Here is a 21942-nt window from a genome sequence, read left to right on the forward strand (position 1 = left end):
ACCTGCTGTGATTTTCCAGCACCACATTCTCGACTCTGATCTCCAGCATCTGCAATCCTCACTTTCTCCCTTGATTTAGTGTATCCAGAAATTTCCCCACCAGACATCTTTTGCAGTTGGCCTGTTATTTTATCCCTGTCCCCTTTACAAACAGGGTGGGACACATACAGCCCTGCAATGCTCTGGCAATATTTCCACTTACACGGAAAAAGTAAAAAAAAATGGAAGATTTATTGTCCATCCGTCAGTAACCCTCATCCATTCCATCCAGACTGAGTAAATGTTCCCTTTTAGTGCGATATGAAATGTTATGGAAGGAAGGGGTTAACTGAAACTGTTTGTTCAGTGACTGTGATTAATGTCAGTCTCCATGTTTTGTAATTATCCCAGTGGAAGGTATCTTCCAATGATAAATGGGTTCCATTAAATGTGTTATGCCATAGTATGAGCGGGAGCATCACCGACAGCACTGAAAGGGAGCAGCAGCTCCAGAGAGAGTGGGAGGAGAGATCTGAAACCGAGAATATTTGACTGGAATGTTCCAACAATGGATCAGAATCCGAGAACATTCGACTGGAATGTTCCAACACTGTATCAGAATCTGAGAATATTGGACTGGAATGTCATAACAATGGATAGGAGTTTATCTGGTTATGTTTGGTCTCTTTCAACATATTATGATTGGTTATCATTGTCATCACGGATCTATTATGCTCTTCGTATTATTCAATATTTTTATTATCCTCTCCTGTCTATCGTTGGTGTCCCTGGTAAGTCTCAACGTCCAGACTTGTTTTTCTATAACCCAGTTATGACTGCATTACTGTTCTTTCATATAGTCTTCACTTCTTGCCACTATTATTGTTCATGTTGAGACTCCGAATCCAGATATTCACTCTGCAAACCGCTACTAACGGCACCATTGAACTTGTTCAATTGCTGTCTCCCTCCTTGCTTCTGGCAGTGTGACTCATGGGTCTCTACCTTGACCAGCTCATGTTCAGATGTGAACCATTGTCTCTCACTCTTGTTATCTAAATATTGGGAGCGTGGAGGTCATTGTCCTCTAATATCTTTATAAACTCCATTTCCTTCCTTGACAACCCTCTCATCCTGGCCAATCTCTTATTTTCATTCATTTGTGGGACTTGGGTGTTGCTGGCTAGCCAGCATTGATAGTCCATCTCTGTTTGCTCTTGAGAAGGTGATGGTGAGCTTCGAACTTAAATTGCTGCAGTACACATGCTGTGGGTTGCCCCACAATGCCATTAGGGAGGGCATTCCAGGATTCTCACCCAACAACTGTGAAGGCACAGCGATATATTTCCAAGTCAGAGTGGTAAGTGGCTTGGAGGGGAACTTGCAAGTGGTGGTTGAAACAGAAGAATCCACAACTTTGGTGATCCTTTTGGCCTTGAGCTGAGTTCTGACACCATTCCTTGACCATTATTAACTATAACTACTCACTGCTCCAGAATGTACTTCACAGGCTTAACCCAACTGCTGTTTGAACCTTGGGCTGTGAAATACAGGTTTAATGATGACAACATTTGCTGCTGACATTCTTGAGTTGAAACCTGCAGGAACAAACATGATTCGAACTCAGACCGAAATCGCGTCCATCTGTCCTTCATGTGTGCGCTCTAATCAATATCGCTATTGTGTGTGGCAATGCCATTATTTTCTCAAACACTTTCACTCATCTGTCCATGAAACTTCCCGCAATCTCTCTGTGTCGATTATCCAAATCCCTGCAAGTTGTTCATATTTAACCTGGTTTCCTTTAAGTGTATTTTCTCTCAAGCAATAATTTTCATATTCAACCACCCCAAATATACGCCCTCCCAACTCCAACCCCGCCCCCCACCCCAACACCCTTATACTGGTCCAATGGAGATAGAAATCTTTCCCTGCTGTGTGCATTTGATGCGTGTATCTATCCTATATGATAGTAAACGTTTGCAAATCTCCTCAAGATAGACAGATAATCCAGATTACTGAGCAATGCACTAGCATGGCCTGCTCAGCTCTCCATGTTGGTTTGTCATCTTGTCCCAGCTAATGTTGTTTGAAGTGTTCTGTGAAACCGATTCATAACTTGATGAAACAAACCATTTCAGCTGATCTGAAAGGAGGGCTTTCCTGAAGAAGGGCTTATGCCCGAAACGTCGATTCTCCTGTTCCTTGGATGCTGCCTGACTTGCTGTGCTTTTCCAGCAACACATTTTCAGCTGATCTGAAAATACCGTTATTCAATGTTCTCATTCATATAATTTCGTTCTCTAAAGGTTTCATCCTCCATTTAGTCCCACTGCCCTGTCTTTTTCTCCATATTTCCACAACATGTTCTCAGTTAATTAACTGTTTCTGTATTTAATGTGAATCTCTCTGTCCCTCTGTATCTTTCCCTGGCCTTGGTTTTTGGTTGAAAATGTGTTGGTGGAAAAGTGCAGCAAGCCAGGTAGCATCCAAGGAGCAGGAGAATCGACATTTCGGGCATGGGCCCTTCTTCAGGAAACTCATGCCTGAAACGTCTATTTTCCTGCTCCTTGGATGTTGCCTGACCTGCTGCGCTTTTCCAGCAACACATTTTCAGCTTTGATCTCCAGCATCTGCAGTCTTCACTTTCTCCCTGGTTTTTGGTTCCCGAGTGTATCGAGTGCTGGCATTGTTAAGCGCAGAATCAATGAATTGGTATGTGTCAGGTTGCTGTTCACTTCCCGGTGCATCCCATGTGGTGCTCCATGGACAAGGGGGTGGGGTGGGGTGTTGGGCTGTTGTTCACTTTCCGGTGTGTCCTATGTGCTGCTCCATGTTGGATAGGGATTTCAGCAGCTTTGACTCACGTCTTTGAATCTGCGCCTGTCCACTAAACTTCTGACTTCTGTATTTGTCCCTTTGAACTGATATGCAAGACTGAATGGCCTTGGACGTTTCTTTTTGTCAAGGGATGTGTTTATGGGATGTTAGTATTTTGGAATAGTTCATTAGTAGAAGGTACTGTATCTATTATTCTGTAACGATTTCCAGTAGTTAAGTTATTCTATATTCATCTTCTTTTTGTATATGTTATTATTAGAGTTTTTAAAATAAATTGTGTGTTGCTTTAGGCTGTGTGGTTTGACCAGCCACATCACATCTGTAACACTCATTTCGCATCTACCTTTACTATAAGACAAGGTTAGTATCCAGGCTCCCATCTTAAAGTATTTTAAGACAGTCTGGTCTGGTCCATAGCAAACTTTGCACTCTTGTCTGGTTCGAAATCGACAAGACCAAATTGGGTTCAGAATTAGAATCCCTACAGTATGGAAACAGGCCATTTGGCCCAACAAGTCCACACCAACCCTCTGTGAGAAAAGGAGATATAATTACAGCTGTGCCTTGGCATTTACATTTTGGTTGAAACACCATCAGAATTTTTGGAAATGGCTGGAATTCAATTGTAGATGAGGCAGCTTGAACACAAAAAGGAATTGAAACAGATTGAAATATGATTAAAAGTAAAATTAAAAGAAAAGTAGAGGACTAAGGAAGATAGAAAAATAAAGAAGAAAAGTAGAAAGAGGGAGAGAGTTTCAACTTCAAAAGTTAACAATTTGAGAGGAAAGTCGACTTAAAAGGCAGAGATGAAGGTAGATGGTACCTGACACGGGAGGATAGTGAGGTGGAGCAAATCTATGGCAGCTAAAGGTCTGATGTGGATCTGTTTAAAAACATCCAGTCATTGTCTACATTTGATGAGAGGGATGTAAAAGCCTTTTTAATTTCATTTGAGAAAATGGTTAAACGAATGCACTGACCAGTGACCATATGAATTTAGTTGATCCAAACAAAGCTGGTAGGTATAAGGAGTGAGGTATTTGCATCCCGATCGGAGGATGTATCTGACCAGTATGAGGGGGTGAAGAAAGCGATCTGAAGTGCAAATGAGTTTGTGCCAGAAGCCCACAGGCAGCGTTTTAGGAATCTAAAGTAGCGTCACTAGTTAAACGTACATTGAGTTTGAAAGAATCAAACAAAGTAATTTTGAAAGGTGGTTAAGGCTATTAAAAAGAGAACAACCTATGACACTCTTAGACAGAACCTTACTTTGGAGTAGTTCAAAAATTCACTTTCTGCAGTCGTGAGAACTCGTGTGGAAGAGCAGAGTTACAATGGCGAGATTAGAAGCTGAAATGGCTGATGATGATAAGATGATCCATGAGTGAAAGTTTGGCTTCTGTTAGGCATTGAGAAGAATATGCAAGATCTTCTTAAAACATATACCTGTGAGAGTAAAGTTTACTTGTGTAGGCCAGGAGTATCAGGTAAAGAGGTTACAGCATTGAGAGGTACAGAAGCATGTAATTAATTTATGCTGAGACATAAGGCGACTTGACATTGAGAAGGATTATTCGTGAGATACTATTTGCTCCTTTATGTAATGTTTGGTTGGAGTGTCCGGTGAAACCATCAACAGAAATATTCCACAATTGGGAAGGAGGCCTTGAGCTTGACGTTACAACATTTCAGCATTTAACTTGTTAATAACCTATCTGAGACAAATCGTTATACTGATCACAACACCTAAACATTTTTGGAGAAATTTAAGGAGAAACTTCCAGTCTGTTCATATAGCACTTATTATTGATGCCATCCAATTTGGAAGTTATACAGGTGACTGGACGAGAAACCGTGCTTGATGATAAGGTGTCAAGACTTGGATGAAGAAAGACAGAGGCGTTCTGTGGCAGGAGTAAACTGACTGAAATAGAATGGAGTTGTGAATGTTTGCATGGTTAGTGTCAATACAATATATAAATATTGTAGTCTACATTAACAGTAAGAAAATGGGTTTAAATGATGCTATCTGTGAATATTGAAGGGTCATTTTTTTGAAAGTGGAAGGTGTGACGATACTGTCACTTTAAAAAGGTTATTTTCTTGTGGGTTTTTTTGAAGAGAGGACTTAAATACAGAAATGCCGAACTGCTGTCTGAAATGGCAGAAGTAAATAACTCAGGAGGCCTTTAGGTTTTATTAAAATGGTGGGAACAATGGAAGGGCAGTGACAGCTCTCTCAGACCAGGTCTTCTCGTTTTGTTTTTAGCTGCACTAATCAGAAGCTGCTGGGCATCCCACAAGGGTTGCAGGTTTCACTACATGATCCCGAGCTGCTCTTCTCTCTGAAAACTCCCTTGAATTTGCTTCCTCCTGGATTGGAGAACTGCACATAAGATTCTGAGTTTGAATTTACCTTTTTGTCAAGGGGCATGTTTATGGGATGTTCCTGTATTAGAACAGTTAATTAGTAGAAGGTACTGTATCTATTGTTTGCGTAAGTGTTCCAGTAAAGAAGCTTTCCCCAATTGTTCATCTCTTTGAATGTGGTTTAACTAGAGCGTTTGAATGGATTGCATTTTGCGTAATGTTGAACGGGTTGACCAATCACAACACATCGGGAACATCCAATTTACATCTACGTTTAAAAAAATAAAAATATTTTGTGGTGGTCTGGCCTGGTACATAACACGTGCAACTGAGGGGCTTCTGACTGTCTCCTGTTATTGAAAAGTTCGTGATGGTGCTGGGCATAATTTGCTGGAGGTTGTGCTGTGAGCTGCCTCGGACATTCAGGGATACCCGAGGATTTTGTGATTCAACTCTGAATGGAGCATGGGGACTGTAATTACAGCATCTGGGCCTGCAACATGAACAACAAATGGTGCACAGGCTTCAGAGAGGGAAAGCTCTGAAACTACGGAGTGGGCGTGTGTAGGGAAAGGGATCTGCTGTATCCACTCCGAGTTTTCCAAGACCAGCTACCCAGGGGACACTTAACCCAGGAGCAGGGTGTGAGGGGACCCTGACTGAACAAGGAGCTGGTCACAAAGCGGTGTCACCTCCGTCAACACGACTTAAAGCTTCACACCAGGGGGAGGACGGTACTGCCAGTGGCTGTTAGTGTCACTGCTTCATTCAGCTTCTGTGATCCGGAACGTTTCAGGCAGGAGTGGATGACATATCCATCATCTCCCAGTATCTCAGCATAATGTCACCGTTCCGTGATGGAGGATCTATGTGGTGGATGAGGTGAATGTTTTCTCCTCAGCAGGGTGTATCCTTGTTTTCCCAATATAATGGGATTCCCGATGGTGTACATAGCTCTGTAGTGTCCCATGTCAATGGGGAGAGTTAGAAGAACTGAAGGAACTCTCACTTCATTAATGTTGCAGTGTGCCCATTCATCGTGTTGGTGAATACCCACTGTCCTGGCAGCAACCACAGCCTCTTTATTCAGAAACAGCCATTCCAATCGTCCTCGGATGTCCATTTGGAAAGAAAGGATGGAATCTCAGATAAAGGCCGTCCCCTTCGTACACGGCTCAAAACACCCTCCCCCTCACCACTCCGCACCACCCACCAACTGCATAAAAATATCCCATTTGCACTGACAGCATTGGTGCCACTGTGAACATCAGATGGATCAACACTTCCCATGTCTGAACGGGCCAGAGAGAAACCTCCAGAAAAAGCTGTTTCACTCAGCCCTGTAATCCCTCTCCACTACAGGATAATACTGCCTTATAAACTTCCTGAAACAGATTGCAAGTTGTATATTAAGTTATATTCCACATTGTAAACTATTATTCATTGACTTTACCTGTGTATATCAATTTTCAGACTCTCCACATTCTCTTGCTAACTTACTGTCTTGCCAACTCAATGTCATCACCAAGCTTAGTAGCAGTATATCTGTTCAACTCCTCCTGATCATTGATAGAGATTGTGAAGAGCTGAGGACTCAGCGCTGGTCACAGTGTGACTCCACTGGCTACGCTCTGTCGAACGGATTGAGACTGATGTATTCGGAGTGCCTGCTTCCTGTTTGATAACCAGTCCTCCCCCATTCCTTTGTAGCACTGTCGAAGGACTGAATAAGAACGAGGAGCATCAGTCTGCAATCCAGCCCCGCGAGCCTTCTCCGCCATTTAATACAATCATGGCTGATGTCAACGTGGCCTCAGTCCCACGTTCCTGGCCGCTCCCCTTATTCCATCATTTAATCAATGTCCCAGCACTCACTGCACTCCGAGACAGTGAATTACACAGATTCACAACCGTTTGAGAGAAGTAATTTGTCTTCACCCCGTTTTAAATCTGCTCTGCCTAATCCTAAAACTATGATCTCTTGTTCTAGTTTGCCCAACATGAGGAAATATCCACTCCACACCGACATTGACAATCACCTTTAACATCCTCCGGACCTCAATGAGGTTTCCTCTCATTTTTCTAAACTCCAGAGAGCATAGGTCTGAATTACTCAAACGATCTTCAAAAGACAAATTCATCTCTGGAATCAATCTAATGAACTTGTTCTGAACTGTCTTCATTGTAACTAAATCCCTCTGCAGTCAGGGCGCTAGAAGTGTACACAGAACGCCAGTTACAGTCTCACTAATACCTTGCAGAGTTGCAGCAATTCTTCCCTTCCTCTATATTCAATTCGATTAGAATTAAATGCTGAAATTTCACTTGCCTTTCTCATTCCCTGCTGTACCTGCATGTGGGCCTTCTGTGATATGTACAAGAACACCCCGATCCCTCTGCACGTAAGCACTCTGAAGTTGCTTTCCATTTCCATAACAAGTTTGATTCCTCTGATCGAAATGGATAATCCCATACTTATCTACATTAACTTTTATCTGCAAGATGTTGGCCCATTCAACTAAACTGTTCATGTCCATTTGTAAGTTTTCTACATCTTCATTGCATCAACCGACTTTGCCACCTGTTCTAGTATCAGCTGAAAATGTGGCTGTCAAATTTTCTTTCCCCTCATCCAAATAATACAATAGATGAGAAATTGTCGGGTCATGTTGTCTGAACTCAAAAGAATCCCAAAAGGTGCCAACCGTTAAACGAAACATCTATTCCATCTCTCTGTATTTTGTTGGCTCACTAGCCCTCTATCCAAGCGAATAACTTCCTCCCAAACTCACGTTCTCTTATTTGGCAGCTTAATATTTTGTGCAGCTCTTTAATAAATGCTTTCTCAAATATCAGATACTTTTCGCCTCCAGGATCCCTTTTGTCTACTTTGCTAGTCACATATTTAACGAACTCTAATAAATAAATTCTTTAAGAAACCATGCTGATTCTGATCTATTCCATTTTGACTTTGCAAATCTCGTGTTGTTAATTAATTAATAATTGATTCTCACAATTTCCCTTAATTCCCAACAATTTGCTCACTAATTTTATTCATGACTGAAAATGATTATCCTAATTCCTACACTTTCTGTAACCTCTACTTTCCCTTTCCAGTGTTCCTGTGGAACAGACACAAAGCTTTAAAAGATCTCCAATCGCTGTGTAAGAGGCATGAGTGTTTGAATGGAATAATTCTGTTCCTGGTTTACACACTCAATGCGCTGAGTGTTCACATCGTGTTCCTACATCAAAGTCTCAATGGACGGAACATCCTCATTTACATATTCAAGACCTGCTTCTCCTCCTTCTGATGATGCGTCAGGAGCTTGAGGGCTTGTGAAATCATCCTGTTGCTGTGTAACTTTTTGAGGAGCTGAAGGGTCTCTTCATATTCCTTCATAATAGGCTCATACTGAACAACACTTCCTGCTTCCCTGAAATGGGATCAAGGGAGTGATTGGTCTTCTCGTGTTCCCATATAACAGATACATGTGTGAATGAACTCTTCCTTTCCATAACACGTCTCAAATACTTTTACCACCTTCTCTAATTCTCATGCTGAATGACCTCTTCCAGTCTCTTCCAATTCCTGTGTTACAGACATGAGGAGGCTGAATGGGCTGGTCCTTTCGCTGTGAAACAGGATACCGGTGCTGCACAGCCTACTCTGGGTCCAGTGTTATAGGATCGAGGAGCTGTTAGGCCTCCTCCTGGAACTGTATATCAGGCTCCAGGGGCTGAATAGCCTCATCCTGTTCTAGTGTAACAGGGAGCAGGAGAATCGACGTTTCGGGCATGAGCCCTTCTTCAGGAATAAGGGGAGTGTGCCAAGCAGGCGAAGATAAAAGGTAGGGAGGAGAGACATGGGGGAGGGGCGTTGGAAATGCGACAGGTGGAAGGAGGTTAAGGTGAGGATGATAGGCGGAGTGGGGGTGGGGGCAGAGAGATCAGGAAGAAGACTGCAGATTAGGAAAGTGGTCCTGAGTTCGAGGGTTGGGACTGAGACAAGGTGGGGGGAGGTGAAATGAATAAACTGGAGAAATCTGAGTTCATCCCTTGTGGTTGGAGGGTTCCTCGGCGGAAGATGAGGGGCTCTTCCTCCAGCCGTCGTGTTGCTATGGTCTGGCGATTGAGGAGTCCAAGGACCTGCATGTCCTTGTTGGAGTAGGAGGGGGAGTTGAAGTGTTGAGCCACGGGGTGGTTGGGTTGGTTGGTCCGGGTGTCCCAGAGGTGTTCTATGAAATGTTCCACAAGTAGGCGGCCTGTCTCCCCCAATATAGAGGAGGCTACATCGGGTGCAGCGAATGCACGAAATGATGTGTGTGGAGTTGCAGGTGAATTTGTGGCGGATATGGAAGGATCCCTTGAGGCCTTGGAGGGAAGTGTGGGGGAAGGTGTGGGCGCAAGTTTTGCATTTCTTGCAGATGCAGGGGAAGGTGCCCGGAGTAGAGGTTGGGTTGGTGGGGAATGTGGACCTGACAAGGGAGTCTCGGAGGGAGTGGTCTTCTCGGAACGCTGATAGGGGAGGGGAGGGAAATATATCCCTGGTCGTAGGGTCCGTTTGGAGGTGGCAGAAATGACGACGGATGATATGATGTATATGGAGGTTGGTGGGCTGGTAGTTGAGCACCAGTGGGGTTCAGTCTTGGTGGCGATTGGAGGGGCGGGGCTCAAGGGCGGAGGAGCAGGAAGTGGAGGAGATGCGGTGGAGAGCATGGTCGATCACGTTTCGGGGGAAATTGCAGTCTTTGAAGAAGGAGGCTATCTGGGACTGGTATTGGAACTGGTCCTCCTGGGAGCAGATGCAGTGGAGACGAAGGAATTGGGAGTATGGGATGGCGATTTTACAGGAGGCAGGGTGGGAGGAGGTGTAGTCTAGGTAGCTGTGGAAGTCGTTCGGTTTATAGTAAATGTCCATGTTGATTCTGTCGCCCGAGATAGAAGTGGAGAGATCTAGGAAGGGGAGGGAGGAGTCTGAGATGGTCCAGGTAAATTTGAAGTCGGGTGGAAGGTGTAGGTAAAGTGGATGAACTGTTCAACCTCCTCGTGGGAGCATGAGGCAGCGCCGATACAGTCATCGATGTAGTGGAGGAAAAGGTGGGGGGTGGTGCCAATATAGCTGTGGAAGATGTACTGTTCCACATATTCTAAGAAGGGGCAGGCATATCTGGGGCCCATGCGGGTGCCCATTGCTACTCCTTTGGTTTGCAGGAAGTGGGAGGATTGGAAAGAGAAGTTGTTCAGAGTGAGGACCAGTTCAGTCCTCGAAGAAGGGTGTCAGGGGAAGGGTACTGCGAAATCACTCTGACGCCATTCACCACGCGGTCGCTGCAGCAACCGCCGCCGCGAAAAATGACGTCACTTCCGCTCCAACTGACTTTGCAGCCTCCGCGATCGCCGCCCAGACAACCGCATCCACGATCGTCAGGTAGACCATCGCCGACTGATTCGCGGCCTCCACGGGGTCCACGGCTATCGGGAACAACCCAGTTTCTGCCGTCGCCACTGCCACTTCGGCCCCGGGGTTGCCGTCGCCACAGCCTCTTCCGCCCCGGGGTTGCCGTCGCCGCAGCCACTTCCGCCCCCAGTTACATCACGCACATGCCCAACGACCACGCGGCATGCGTCTCCGCACCCACGCCGATCTCCGTCACTACGCCTAACCCCGCCCCCACGCCGATCTCCGTCCGCAACCTAACCCCGCCCCCACGCCGATATCCGTCCGCACGCCTAAACCCGCCCCCACGACTCACCCCACCACCGCCCAGATCTCTGTTCCCGCCCCCTCGCCTAACTCCGCCCCCACTCCCAGCTCCAGCCCCACACCAGGTCCTCGCTCCCAGACCTGCCGTGTTTTCACCATCCCTCCAGAACTACCCCTCTCTGAGGATGAAAGATCAGTCCTCGGCAGTAGCCTCACCTTCATTCCCCTACGCTCTCGGATTAATGAGTTCAACACGCGGCGAGACATCAAACAATTCTTCCGCCGCCTTCACCTCTGCACCTACTTCTTCAACCAGGATTCTGCCCGCCCCCTCTGTCGACCCCTTCTCCTACCTCCAACAGACCCAATCCACCTGGACACCCCGTGCTGGCCTCTTACCTGCCCTAAATCTCTTCATAGCCAACTGCCACTGCGACATTAACCGCCTCAACCTCTCCACCCCTCTCACCCACTCCAACCTCTCACCGTCGGAACGTGCAGCCCTCTACTCCCTCCGTTCCAACCCCAACCTCACTATCAAACTGGCAGACAAGGGATGAGCGGTAGTAGTTTGGCTCACCGACCTTTACACCGCTGAGGCTAAATGCCATCTCACGGATAACTCCTCCCGTTGACCATGACCCCACCTCCCATCACCAAACTATCATCTCCCAGACTATTCACAACCTCATCACCTCAGGGGATTTCCCATCCACTGCCTCCTACCTAATAGTTCCACAACCCCGCACCGCCCGTTTCTACCTCCTGCCCAAAATCCACAAATCTGACTGCCCTGGCCGACACATTGTCTCAGCCTGCTCCTGCCCCACCGAACTCATCTCTGCATACCTCGACACGGTCCTGTCCCCCTTAGTTCAAGAACTCCCCACCTACGTTTGGGACACCACCCACACCCTCCACCTTCGCCATGATTTTCGCTTCCCCGGTCCCCAATGCCTTATCTTCACCATGGACATCCTGTCACTGTACACCTCCATCCCCCATCATGAAGGACTCAAAGCCCTCTGCTTCTTCCTTTCGTGCCGTACCAACCAGTACCCATCCACTGACAACCTCCTTCGACTGACTGGACTAGTCCTCACTCTGAACAATGTCTCTTTCCAAACCTTCCACTTCCTCCAAACCAAAGGAGTAGCCATGATCACCCGCATGGGCCCCAGCTATGCTTGACTCTTCGTAGGATATGTGGAACCGTCCATCATCCACAGCTACACTGGCACCATACCTCACCTATTCCTCCGCTACATCGATGACTGTATCGGCGCTGCCTCGTGCTCCCACGAGGAGGTTGAACGGTTCATCCACTTTACCAACACCTTCCACCCCGACCTCAAATTTACCTGGACCGTCTCAGACTCCTCCCTCCCCTTCCTAGGCCTCTCCATTTCTATCTCGGGCGACCGAATCAACATGGATATTTACTATAAACCGACTGACTCCCACAGCTACCTAGACTACACCTCCTCCCACCCTGCCCTCTGTAAAAACGCCATCCCATATTCCCAATTCCTTAGTCTCTGCCGCATCTGCTCCCAGAAGGACATGTTCCAATACGGAACAACCCAGATGGCCTCCTTCTTCAAATACTGCAATTTCCCCCCAGACGTGATCGACGATGCTCTCCACCGCATCTCCTCTACTTCCCGCCCTCCGCCCTTGAGCCCCGCCCCTCCAATCGCCACCAGGACAGAACCCCACTGGTCCTCACCTACCACCCCACCAACCTCCATATATATCATATCATCCGTCGTCATTTCCGCCGGCTCTAAACGGACCCCACGACCAGGTCCCTCCCCTCCCCTATTAGCGTTCCGAAAATACCACTCCCTCCGTGACTCTCTTGTCAGGTCCACACTCCCCACCAACCCAATCTCTACTCCCGGCACCCTCCCCTGCAACCGCAAGAAATGCAAAACTTGCGCCCACATCTTCCCCCTTACTCCTCTCCAAGGCCTCAACGGATCCTTCCATATCCGCCACAAATTCACCTGCAACTCCACACACATCATTTACTGCATTCGCTGCACCCGATGTAGCCTCCTCTATATTGGGGGAGACAGGCCGCCTACTTGCGGAACATTTCAGAGAACACCTCTGGGACACCCGGACCAACCAACCCAACCACCCCGTGGCTCAACACTTCAACTCCCCCTCCTACTCCAACAAGGACATGCAGGTCCTTGGACTCCTCAATCGCCAGACCATAGCAACACGATGGCTGGAGGAAGAGCGCCTCATCTTCCGCCGAGGAACCCTCCAACCACAAGGGATGAACTCGGATTTCTCCAGTTTCCTCATTTCCCCTCCCTCCACCTTGTCTCAGTCCCAACCCTCGAACTCAGCACCACCTTCCTAACCTGCAGTCTTCTTCCTGACCTCTCCGCCCCCACCCACACTCCAGCCTATCACCCTCACCTTAACCTCCTTCCACCTGTCGCATTTGCAACGCCCCTCCCCCAAGTCCCTCCTCCCTACTTTTTATCTTAGCCTGCTTGGCACACCTTCCTCATTCTTGAAGAATTGCTCATGCCCGAAACGTCGATTCTCCTGCTCCTTGGATGCTGCCTGACCTGCTGCGCTTTTCCAGCAACACATTTTCAGCTCTGATCTCCAGCATCTGCAGTCCTCACTTTGTCTTAGTGTAACAGGGGCCAAGGCTGGAATATCATTCTGCTGTTCCTGTGTATCAGGCTGGAGAAGTGGAATGGATTCCTCCATTGGCTGTGTAATTGTCTTCTGTTGGTGACTCTTTCCAGTGCTCTATGTAAAAATACGCTCATCTTTCATTCTCATAAACTCCAATGGATATTGGATCAATCTGATCATCCTTTCCTTATAACTTAACACCATCATTGAAGGAATCAGTTGAGGTAACCTTCTCTAAGCTGCTTCCAATATAATAATATCGTTTCTTCAGTGAGGAAACTAAATAATAACACCAGACCCCAGATGTGATCTCACTGGGATACTGTAGAGCAGCAGCAACACTTTACCAGCCTGCTGTAAGCTTCCCACCCAGTTAAGAGCAGTCTCAGCTCTCTGGGGGAAATACACAGCATTGCTGAGAGACCATTCCCATCCTCTTCTCCACCAGCATAACGGGAAACCTAGTGAAAAAACACAATGACACTTGGGAATAACGAATAACGTGACGAGATTATTTCAAAGTCCACAAAAGCCTCACAAAATGTCTCACATGAATCTACCATTCATCTCCCCAGCGGCCACATCGCTCAGATTCCACAGAACCTGGTAAGAGACAGCAAGGAGAAACAGACATTGATGCAAGTTATATATCAAAGTGAAAGCTGCAATACAGAGGTTGGGTATGTTATAAAACAGGGAAATAAATACGTAGGCTTGTAGGTACTAAAGTGATAATGACCAGCTACATCTAAACTGTGTTAACCTATGTGAATGCAAATGCTGGGAAAATGGATTTCATGACCATGTTTGAGATGGTTTCCTTTAACAATATTTTGAGCACTGGGGTAGAGGTCAGGCAGTTTTCGAATTGATGTTATGTGATCAGAACAGCTAATTGAAAACACTGCTGTAAAGGAGGTGCTGGGAATATTAATCTAAGGAATTGAATTTTATATGACGTCTGAATACAATAGTTCTCTGAAATTGTGGTTACAAACCTGAGTCATGAAAGTGATGAATGCATGAGGGTCAAATTCGCTTCAGTGAATTGTAGAAGTACATGAAAAAGATTTACTGGCAGACAGGCAATGGTTGTTGTTTAAATAAACACTATAACATGTACAATATATACATGCCCACCACAGGGCAAACAGCCAAAGGGTAAGGTGACTTAACAATAGTTAACAAAAGAAGTTAAAGATTGCATTCGATCAAGGGAAGCAGCTCATAAAAATGCCAGATATTATGGTCAGCAATGGATTCAGAAATATTTGGGACTCAGCAAAGGAGGATCAATGAACTGATAAGAAATCCAAAAAGAACAAGAATACAAACTAACAAGAAACATAAGGATGACCAAACGCTTCTATCGATACTTGATGGGAAAGTGAAGGTAAAGAGATGTGTTGAATGGTGAATATCCACACAAGATAAATTCATGCAGAGAACTAGGAAATTACAGAGAAACTAAACAATTACTTTCATGTCTATTTTATTACAGGCAATATTAACTGATGGAGAAACTCAGTTTGTGTTCTCCAGTGATTGACAAAATGAAAGGTCATCGCAGTGAAGCTTAGAAAGTTCACACAGAGAGACGGACTGACACAGAGGCATGGAGCAGTGCTGCCAGGCAAGGTTAGGACGGGTTGCACCTGAACCAGAAGGGCACCAATATCCTGGGGGGGTAGGTTTGCTAGCACTCTTCGGGGGGGTTTAAACTAATTTGGCAGGGGGATGGGATCCGGACTTGTAGTCCAGCAAGTAAGCTAGCTGTGTGTCAGGATGCCCAAGACTGTAGGGAGGCTGTGGAGAAGGTAGCACTGACAGGGACTACTTGCGGACACAGAGATGGGCTCAAGTGCGTATACTTCAACGCAAGGAGTATCAGAAATAAGGTGGGTGAACTTAAGGCGTGGATCGGTACCTGGGACTACGATGTTGTGGCCATCACGGAAACGTGGATAGATGAGGGACAGGAATGGCTGTTGGAGGTTCCTGGTTACAGGTGTTTCAGTAAGATTAGGGAGGGTGGGAAAAAAGGAGGGGGGGTGGCATTGCTAATTAGAAATGGTATAACGGCTGCAGAAAGGAAGTTTGAGGGGGATCTGCCTCTGGAGGTAGTATGGGCTGAAGTCAGAAATAGGAAAGGTGCAGTCACCTTGTTGGGTGTTTACTATAGGCCCCCCAATAGCAGCAGAGATGTGGAGAAACAGATTGGGAAACAGATTTTGGAAAGGTGCAGAAGCCACAGGGTCGTAGTCATGGGCGACTTCAAATTCCCAAATATTGATTGGAAGCTCTTTAGATCAAGTAGATTGGATGGGGCGGTGTTTGTGCAGTGTGTCCAGGAAGCTTTTCTAACGCAGTATGTAGATTGTCCAACCAGAGGGGAGGCCATATTGGATTTGGTACTCGGTAATGAACCGGGACAAGTGGTGGGCTTGTTACTGGGAGAACATTTTGGTGATGGTGACCACAATTCTGTGACTTTCACCTTGGTTATGGAGAGAGATAGGTGCGCACAACAAGGTAGATTTTATAATTGGGGGAAGGGAAATTACGATGCTGTAAGGCAGGATTTGAGGAGCATACGTTGGGAGCATAGGCTATCAGGGAAGGATGTGGTGGAAAGGTGGAACTTTTTCAAAGAGCAGATACGACGTGTCCATGATATGTATGTACCTATCAGGCAGGAAAGAAATGGTCGTATGAGGGAGCCTTGGTTGACGAGAGAGGTTGAATGTCTGGTAAAGAGGAAGAAGGAGGCTTACATAAGGTTGAGGAAACAGGATTCAGACAGAGCAGTGGAGGGATACAGGATAGCCAGAAGGGACATGAAGAAAGGGATTAGGAGAGCTAAGAGAGGGCATGAAAAATCGTTGGCGGATAGGATCAAGGATAACCCCAAGGCATTTTATGCGTATGTGAGAAACCTGAGAATGACGAGAACGAGGGTAGGTCCGATCAAGGACAGTAGTGGGAGACTGTGTATTGAGTCGGAAGAGATAGGAGAGGTCTTGAACAAGTACTTCTCTTCAGTATTTACGAACGAGAGGGACCGTATTGTAGAAGAGGAGAGTGTGAAATGGACTGGTAAGCTAGAAGAGATACCTGTTAGGAAGGAAGATGTGTTGGACATTTTGAACAACTTGAGGATAGACAAGTCCCCCGGGCCTGACGGGATATATCCTAGGATTATGTGGGAAGCAAGAGAGGAAAGTGCAGTACCGTTGGCAATGATCTTCTCGTCTTCACTGGCAACGGGGGTGGTACCAGGGGACTGGAGAGTAGCGAATGTTGTGCCCCTGTTCAAAAAAGGGAATAGGGATAACCCCGGGAATTACAGGCCTGTTCGTCTTACTTCTGTGGTAGGCAAAGTAATGGAAAGGGTACTGAGGGATAGGATTTATGAGTATCTGGAAATACACTGCTTGATTAGGGACAGCCAGCACGGATTTGTGAAGGGTAGGTCTTGCCTTACAAGTCTTATTGAATTCTTCGAGGAGGTGACCAAGCATGTGGATGAGGGTAGAGCAGTGGATGTAGTGTACATGGATTTTAGTAAGGCATTTGATAAGGTTCCCCATGGTAGGCTTATGCGGAAAGTCAGGAGGCATGGGATAGAGGGACATTTGGCCAATTGGATAGAAAACTGGCTAACCGGTCGAAGGCAGAGAGTGGTGGTAGATGGTAAATATTCAGCCTGGAGCCCAGTAACAAGTGGAGTTCCGCAGGGATCAGTTCTGGGTCCTCTGCTGTTTGTAATTTTTATTAATGACTTAGATGAGGGAGTCGAAGGGTGGGTCAGTAAATTTGCAGATGATACGAAGTTAGGTGGAGTTGTGGACAGTGAGGAGGGCTGTTGTCGGCTGCAGAGGGACTTAGATATGATGCAGAGCTGGGCTGAGGAGTGGCAGATGGAGTTCAACCCTGCCAAGTGTGAGGTTGTTCATTTTGGAAGAACAAATAAGAATGCGGAATACAGGGTTAATGGTAGGGTTCTTAGTCAGGTGGAGGAACAGAGGGATCTTGGGGTCTATGTACATAGATCTTTGAAGGTTGCCACTCAGGTGGATAGAGTTTGTAAGAAGGCCTATGGAGTATTATCTTTCATTAGCAGAGGGATTGAATTCAAGAGTCGTGAAGTGATGTTGCAGCTGTACAGGACTTTGGTTAGGCCACAGTTGGAGTACTGTGTGCAGTTCTGGTCGCCTCACTTTAGGAAAGATATGGAAGCTTTGGAGAGGGTGCAGAGAAGATTTACCAGGATGTGCCTGGAATGGAGAGGAAGTCGTACGAGGATAGGTTGAGAGTTCTCGGCCTTTTCTCGTTGGAACGGCGAAGGATGAGGGGTGACTTGATAGAGGTTTATAAGATGATCAGAGGAATTGATAGAGTAGACAGTCAGAAACTTTTTCCCCGGGTACAACAGAGTGTTACAAGGGGACATAAATTTAAGGTGAAGGGTGGAAGGTATAGGGGAGATGGCAGGGGTGGGTTCTTTACCCAGAGAGTGGTGAGGGCATGGAATGCGCTGCCCGTGGGAGTGGTAGAGTCGGAATCATTGGCGACCTTTAAGCGGCATTTGGATAGGTACATGGATGGGTACTTAATCTAGGTTAGAGGTTCGGCACAACATCGTGGGCCGAAGGGCCTGTTCTGTGCTGTATTGTTCTATGTTCTATGTTCTATGTTCTATGTTCTATGTTCTAATCCCAAGATGTTCTCCACGTACATTAATCAGAACATAATAACCAGGAAACAATTAGGGCCCATTCGAGACCAAGGGAGCACTCTGTGTGTGAAGCTGGAGAACATTGATCGATTGTTACATGAGAGCTCCATATCTTTTTACTTGGGAGAAGGAGGATGCAGGGACAAAATACAAGAAGATGGATTGGGAAGCTCTTGAACAAACTGATGTAAGATGCGCTTCTGTGCTCGGTCCAAGTTTTGTTGGTCGGAACGTTGGACGGTTGGAGGAAGAGCGCCTCATCTTCCGCCTGGGAACCCTCCAACCACAAGGGATGAACTCGGATTTCACCAGTTTCCTCATTTCCCCTCCCCCCCACCTTGTCTCAGTCAAATCCATCGAACTCAGCACCGCCTTCCTAATCTGCAATCTTCTTCCTGACCTCTCCGCCCCCACCCCACTCCGGCCTATCACCCTCACCTTGACCTCTTTCCACCTATCGCATTTCCGACGCCCCTCCCCCAAGTCCCTCCTCCCTACCTTTTATCTTAGCCTGCTGGACAGACTTTCCTCATTCCTGAAGAAGGGCTTATGCCCGAAACGTCGATTCTCCTGTTCCCTGGATGCTGCCTGACCTTCTGCACTTTTCCAGCAACACATTTTCAGCTCTGATGTAAGATGCGAACAGGGATTGGAGGTTTTGACTGGTATAAAATTGGAATGATTGCCAGGTCTGGCTGAGTTGTATCACGGGCTGCTATTGGAGACAAAGGACAAAAGGCCCTGAGTCAAATCTTTAAGTCGAATCTGGCCACAGGGAAGTTGGAGATGCCAGATGACTGGAGGACAAATAATGCGGTCCCACTTTCTGGGAAGAGTGGTGGAAATAGTCCGGGGGATTGTAGGCCAGTCAGTAGTAGGTCAGTATTCGGCCAAGTATTGGAGAAAATAGGACAGGAGAAAATTGATCTTCATTTAGAGAGGCAAGGTTTGATCAGGGATAGTCTGCATGACATCATCAGGGGAAGCCATTCCAAATGAAATTTATTGTATCCTTTGAAGATGTTGTTTATGTTTTTTTTAACAAGACAATTGACAAAGCCCCATGTGGGAAACTGATTTTAAAAAGTCATGATATCAAGGGTAAGTTAGTGAGTTACATCAAACATTGTCTTAGTGGCAAGAGACAGAGGGTGGTGGTGGAAGGCTGTTTGTGTGACTGGAGACTAGTGTCTGCTGGTGTACCACAGGGATCAGTACTCTGTCCCTTATTATGTGTGACATTCATAAATGATCTAGATGTGAATGTATAGGGGGTGGGGGAGTGTGATAATTAAGTTTGTGTTTGACACAAAGATTTGCCGGGTGGTTGGCAGTGAGGAGGAAGGCCTTATGTGACAGGAAGATATAGATGGAATGGTCAGATGGTTAGATGGAAAGTAACCCTGATAAATATAAGGTGATGTACTTTGGAAGAAAGAACCAAAAATAGGGGTATGCAATGAATGGCAGCACATTAGGAGGCTCAGAGGGTGTTTCTCCACAGATCACTGAATGTGACTGCACAGGTTAACGAGTTAGGGAAAAAGTGAGGACTGCAGGTGTTTGAGAGAATCACGAAGTGTAGTTCTGTAAAAACACAGTCAGTCAGGCAGCATCCAAGGAGCAGGAGAGTCGACGTTTCGAACATAAACTTTTCATCAGGAATGATGGCCACATTCCTGCTGAAGAGCTTATTCTTGAAACATCGACTTTCCTGCTTCTCGGATGTGGCTGCTCTGATGTGCTTTTCCAGCAACACACTTTTTGACTGAGGTTAATAGGTTAGTTAAGAAGGCAGAGGGAACCGTAGGCACAGCCTGCATTCACCAACATATACATTGTCAGAGCTATACAAGTCTATGATTAGGCCAAGCTGGAATAATGCGTGTCGTTCTGGGAACCTTATTACAGGAAGGGTGTGATTGCACTGGAGGGGTGCAGAGGACATTCACCAGGATTTCCCTGGGATGGAGCATATCAGCTACGGAGAGAGGCTGGGTAAGCTCGGGTTGTTTACTTTGGAGCAGAAAATGCTGAGGGAGAGATGATTCAGAAGGATACGATTACAAGGGAGATTTTCAGAAAGAGTTTTGCTGAAGTCCCAAGGCCAATGTGCAAAATCAAATCTTATGGGATTGTGGCAAATATTTGGACATGATTTCAGAATGGGACAGCTGGCAGTAAAAAGTGAGAAAAAGCTTTTGATTTTGATTTTATGACCAAGTGTATTTTACAGGATCAATACAATAAAATACAGTGAAAAGCTTTCACGTGCTGCCACAAAGTGGTGCCATTTTCAATAATTGAAGAAAATGGAATAAACATAGGATACATTTTGAAAAGAGTTGATGGGTTGTGAGCCAGGTCCTCACCATGGACCACCCCTGCAACCCAATCCCTCCATGACAGCTACATCACCATCTACATCAGACCCCAGCAACATTGCAAATGCTGATCCTCAGGCACCATCTTTGCCACTGGGCAGATACTCCTCCATCACCGGCTCATTGCCCCCTGTGCCAGAACACTCAAATGTCAGAGACATGTCTCTTACTGCTGGACCCACCTCATTGATGTTACCATCATGGCCTTCCACTATCCGCTTCATCACCACCAGTGCAGGACCCAACCAACAACAAGTCTCCAATCCTCAGACATCACCTTTTGCTGCTGGGCCCTATCTCACCCACGTTGACCCTGCTGATGTAGCAGCTGCCAATTCCAGGTGCTGTGCTTGCTCCGGAAAATAAGTAAGGACTCACTCTTCTCCGCAATGGGCTCAGCTTGAGGTCCAAACCCTGGGTCCAGCTTGAGGCCAGTAAGTTACAGAGCGAAAAGTGGGGGAGTAAAAAAGAGAAAGGAAGCATGTCAGAGTGTACAAGCTCCAGTAAAGGAGCCCTTGGACCGGAAAACTGGAATAAAAGGATAATTTTATTGGAGACGAAGGCTTGTGGAGTATCTCAGGAATATGTCCTTTGGTTCCAGCTATTCGCAAACATCCCAAACATTTGGTTGACGGAATCAATCGCAATATATCTCAGTCTGCTTTAGGAGAAATGCATTGAGGATATCCTCGGCCATTATGAGTTCGTGGGAGGCTCACTTGATTGAATGACCTACTCCTTTCCTGATGTTTCTGTGCAGTGTATGGGAAATCTCTGTAAATGTTGTCACAAGCTGACGGGAAACAGATGGTGTGGAGGCGCAATGGCACTGACATATGATTCAGATGATAAGACAAACGATTCACAAAAAGGGCAAGTTCATTGGGAGACCAGGAGAAGGAATGCATGAAGATTTGGGAACAGCCATAATGGCATCAGGCTGTGAAGTTATGGAATTGAATATTAACTCCTACAGGCCGTAACGTACCAAAGTGTAAAGTGAGGTGTTACTCGAGCTTGGGTTATGCTTCATTGGAACAGTGCAGCAGCCCAGGACCAAAATGTTAGCATGAGAGCAAGGTAGGTTATTGAAATGGGAAACAATGAGATGGTCAGGGTTATTCCTACAGACAGAATGGTAGTGTTCCTCAATGCAATCTCTGTTTGGTCTCCCCAGTGTAAAGAAGACTGCATTGTGAGTAGGGAAATGACACGAGACTGTGTTGAAAGAGTACAAGTGAAATGCTGCTTCA

The 21942-nt window shown here is 46.2% G+C and overlaps 1 protein-coding gene across 1 annotated transcript in view; it reads left to right on the forward strand.

The window, feature by feature from the left end:
* The first annotated feature begins 547 nt into the window (after nucleotides 1–547).
* Nucleotides 548–21942, forward strand: part of LOC148148441 (putative G protein-coupled receptor 139) — a 55989-nt gene continuing 34594 nt past the window's right edge. Inside the window, exon 1 of the mRNA XM_087993204.1 lies at nucleotides 548–770. Coding sequence (XP_087849330.1) covers nucleotides 548–770 — 223 coding nt within the window. The remainder of the gene's footprint in view (nucleotides 771–21942) is intronic.

The sequence above is a fragment of the Chiloscyllium plagiosum genome, unplaced genomic scaffold (assembly GCF_037043375.1).
Source record: "Chiloscyllium plagiosum isolate Xiang-an unplaced genomic scaffold, Cpla_swu_hap1 HiC_scaffold_13, whole genome shotgun sequence".
NCBI classification, from domain to species: domain Eukaryota; kingdom Metazoa; phylum Chordata; class Chondrichthyes; order Orectolobiformes; family Hemiscylliidae; genus Chiloscyllium; species Chiloscyllium plagiosum.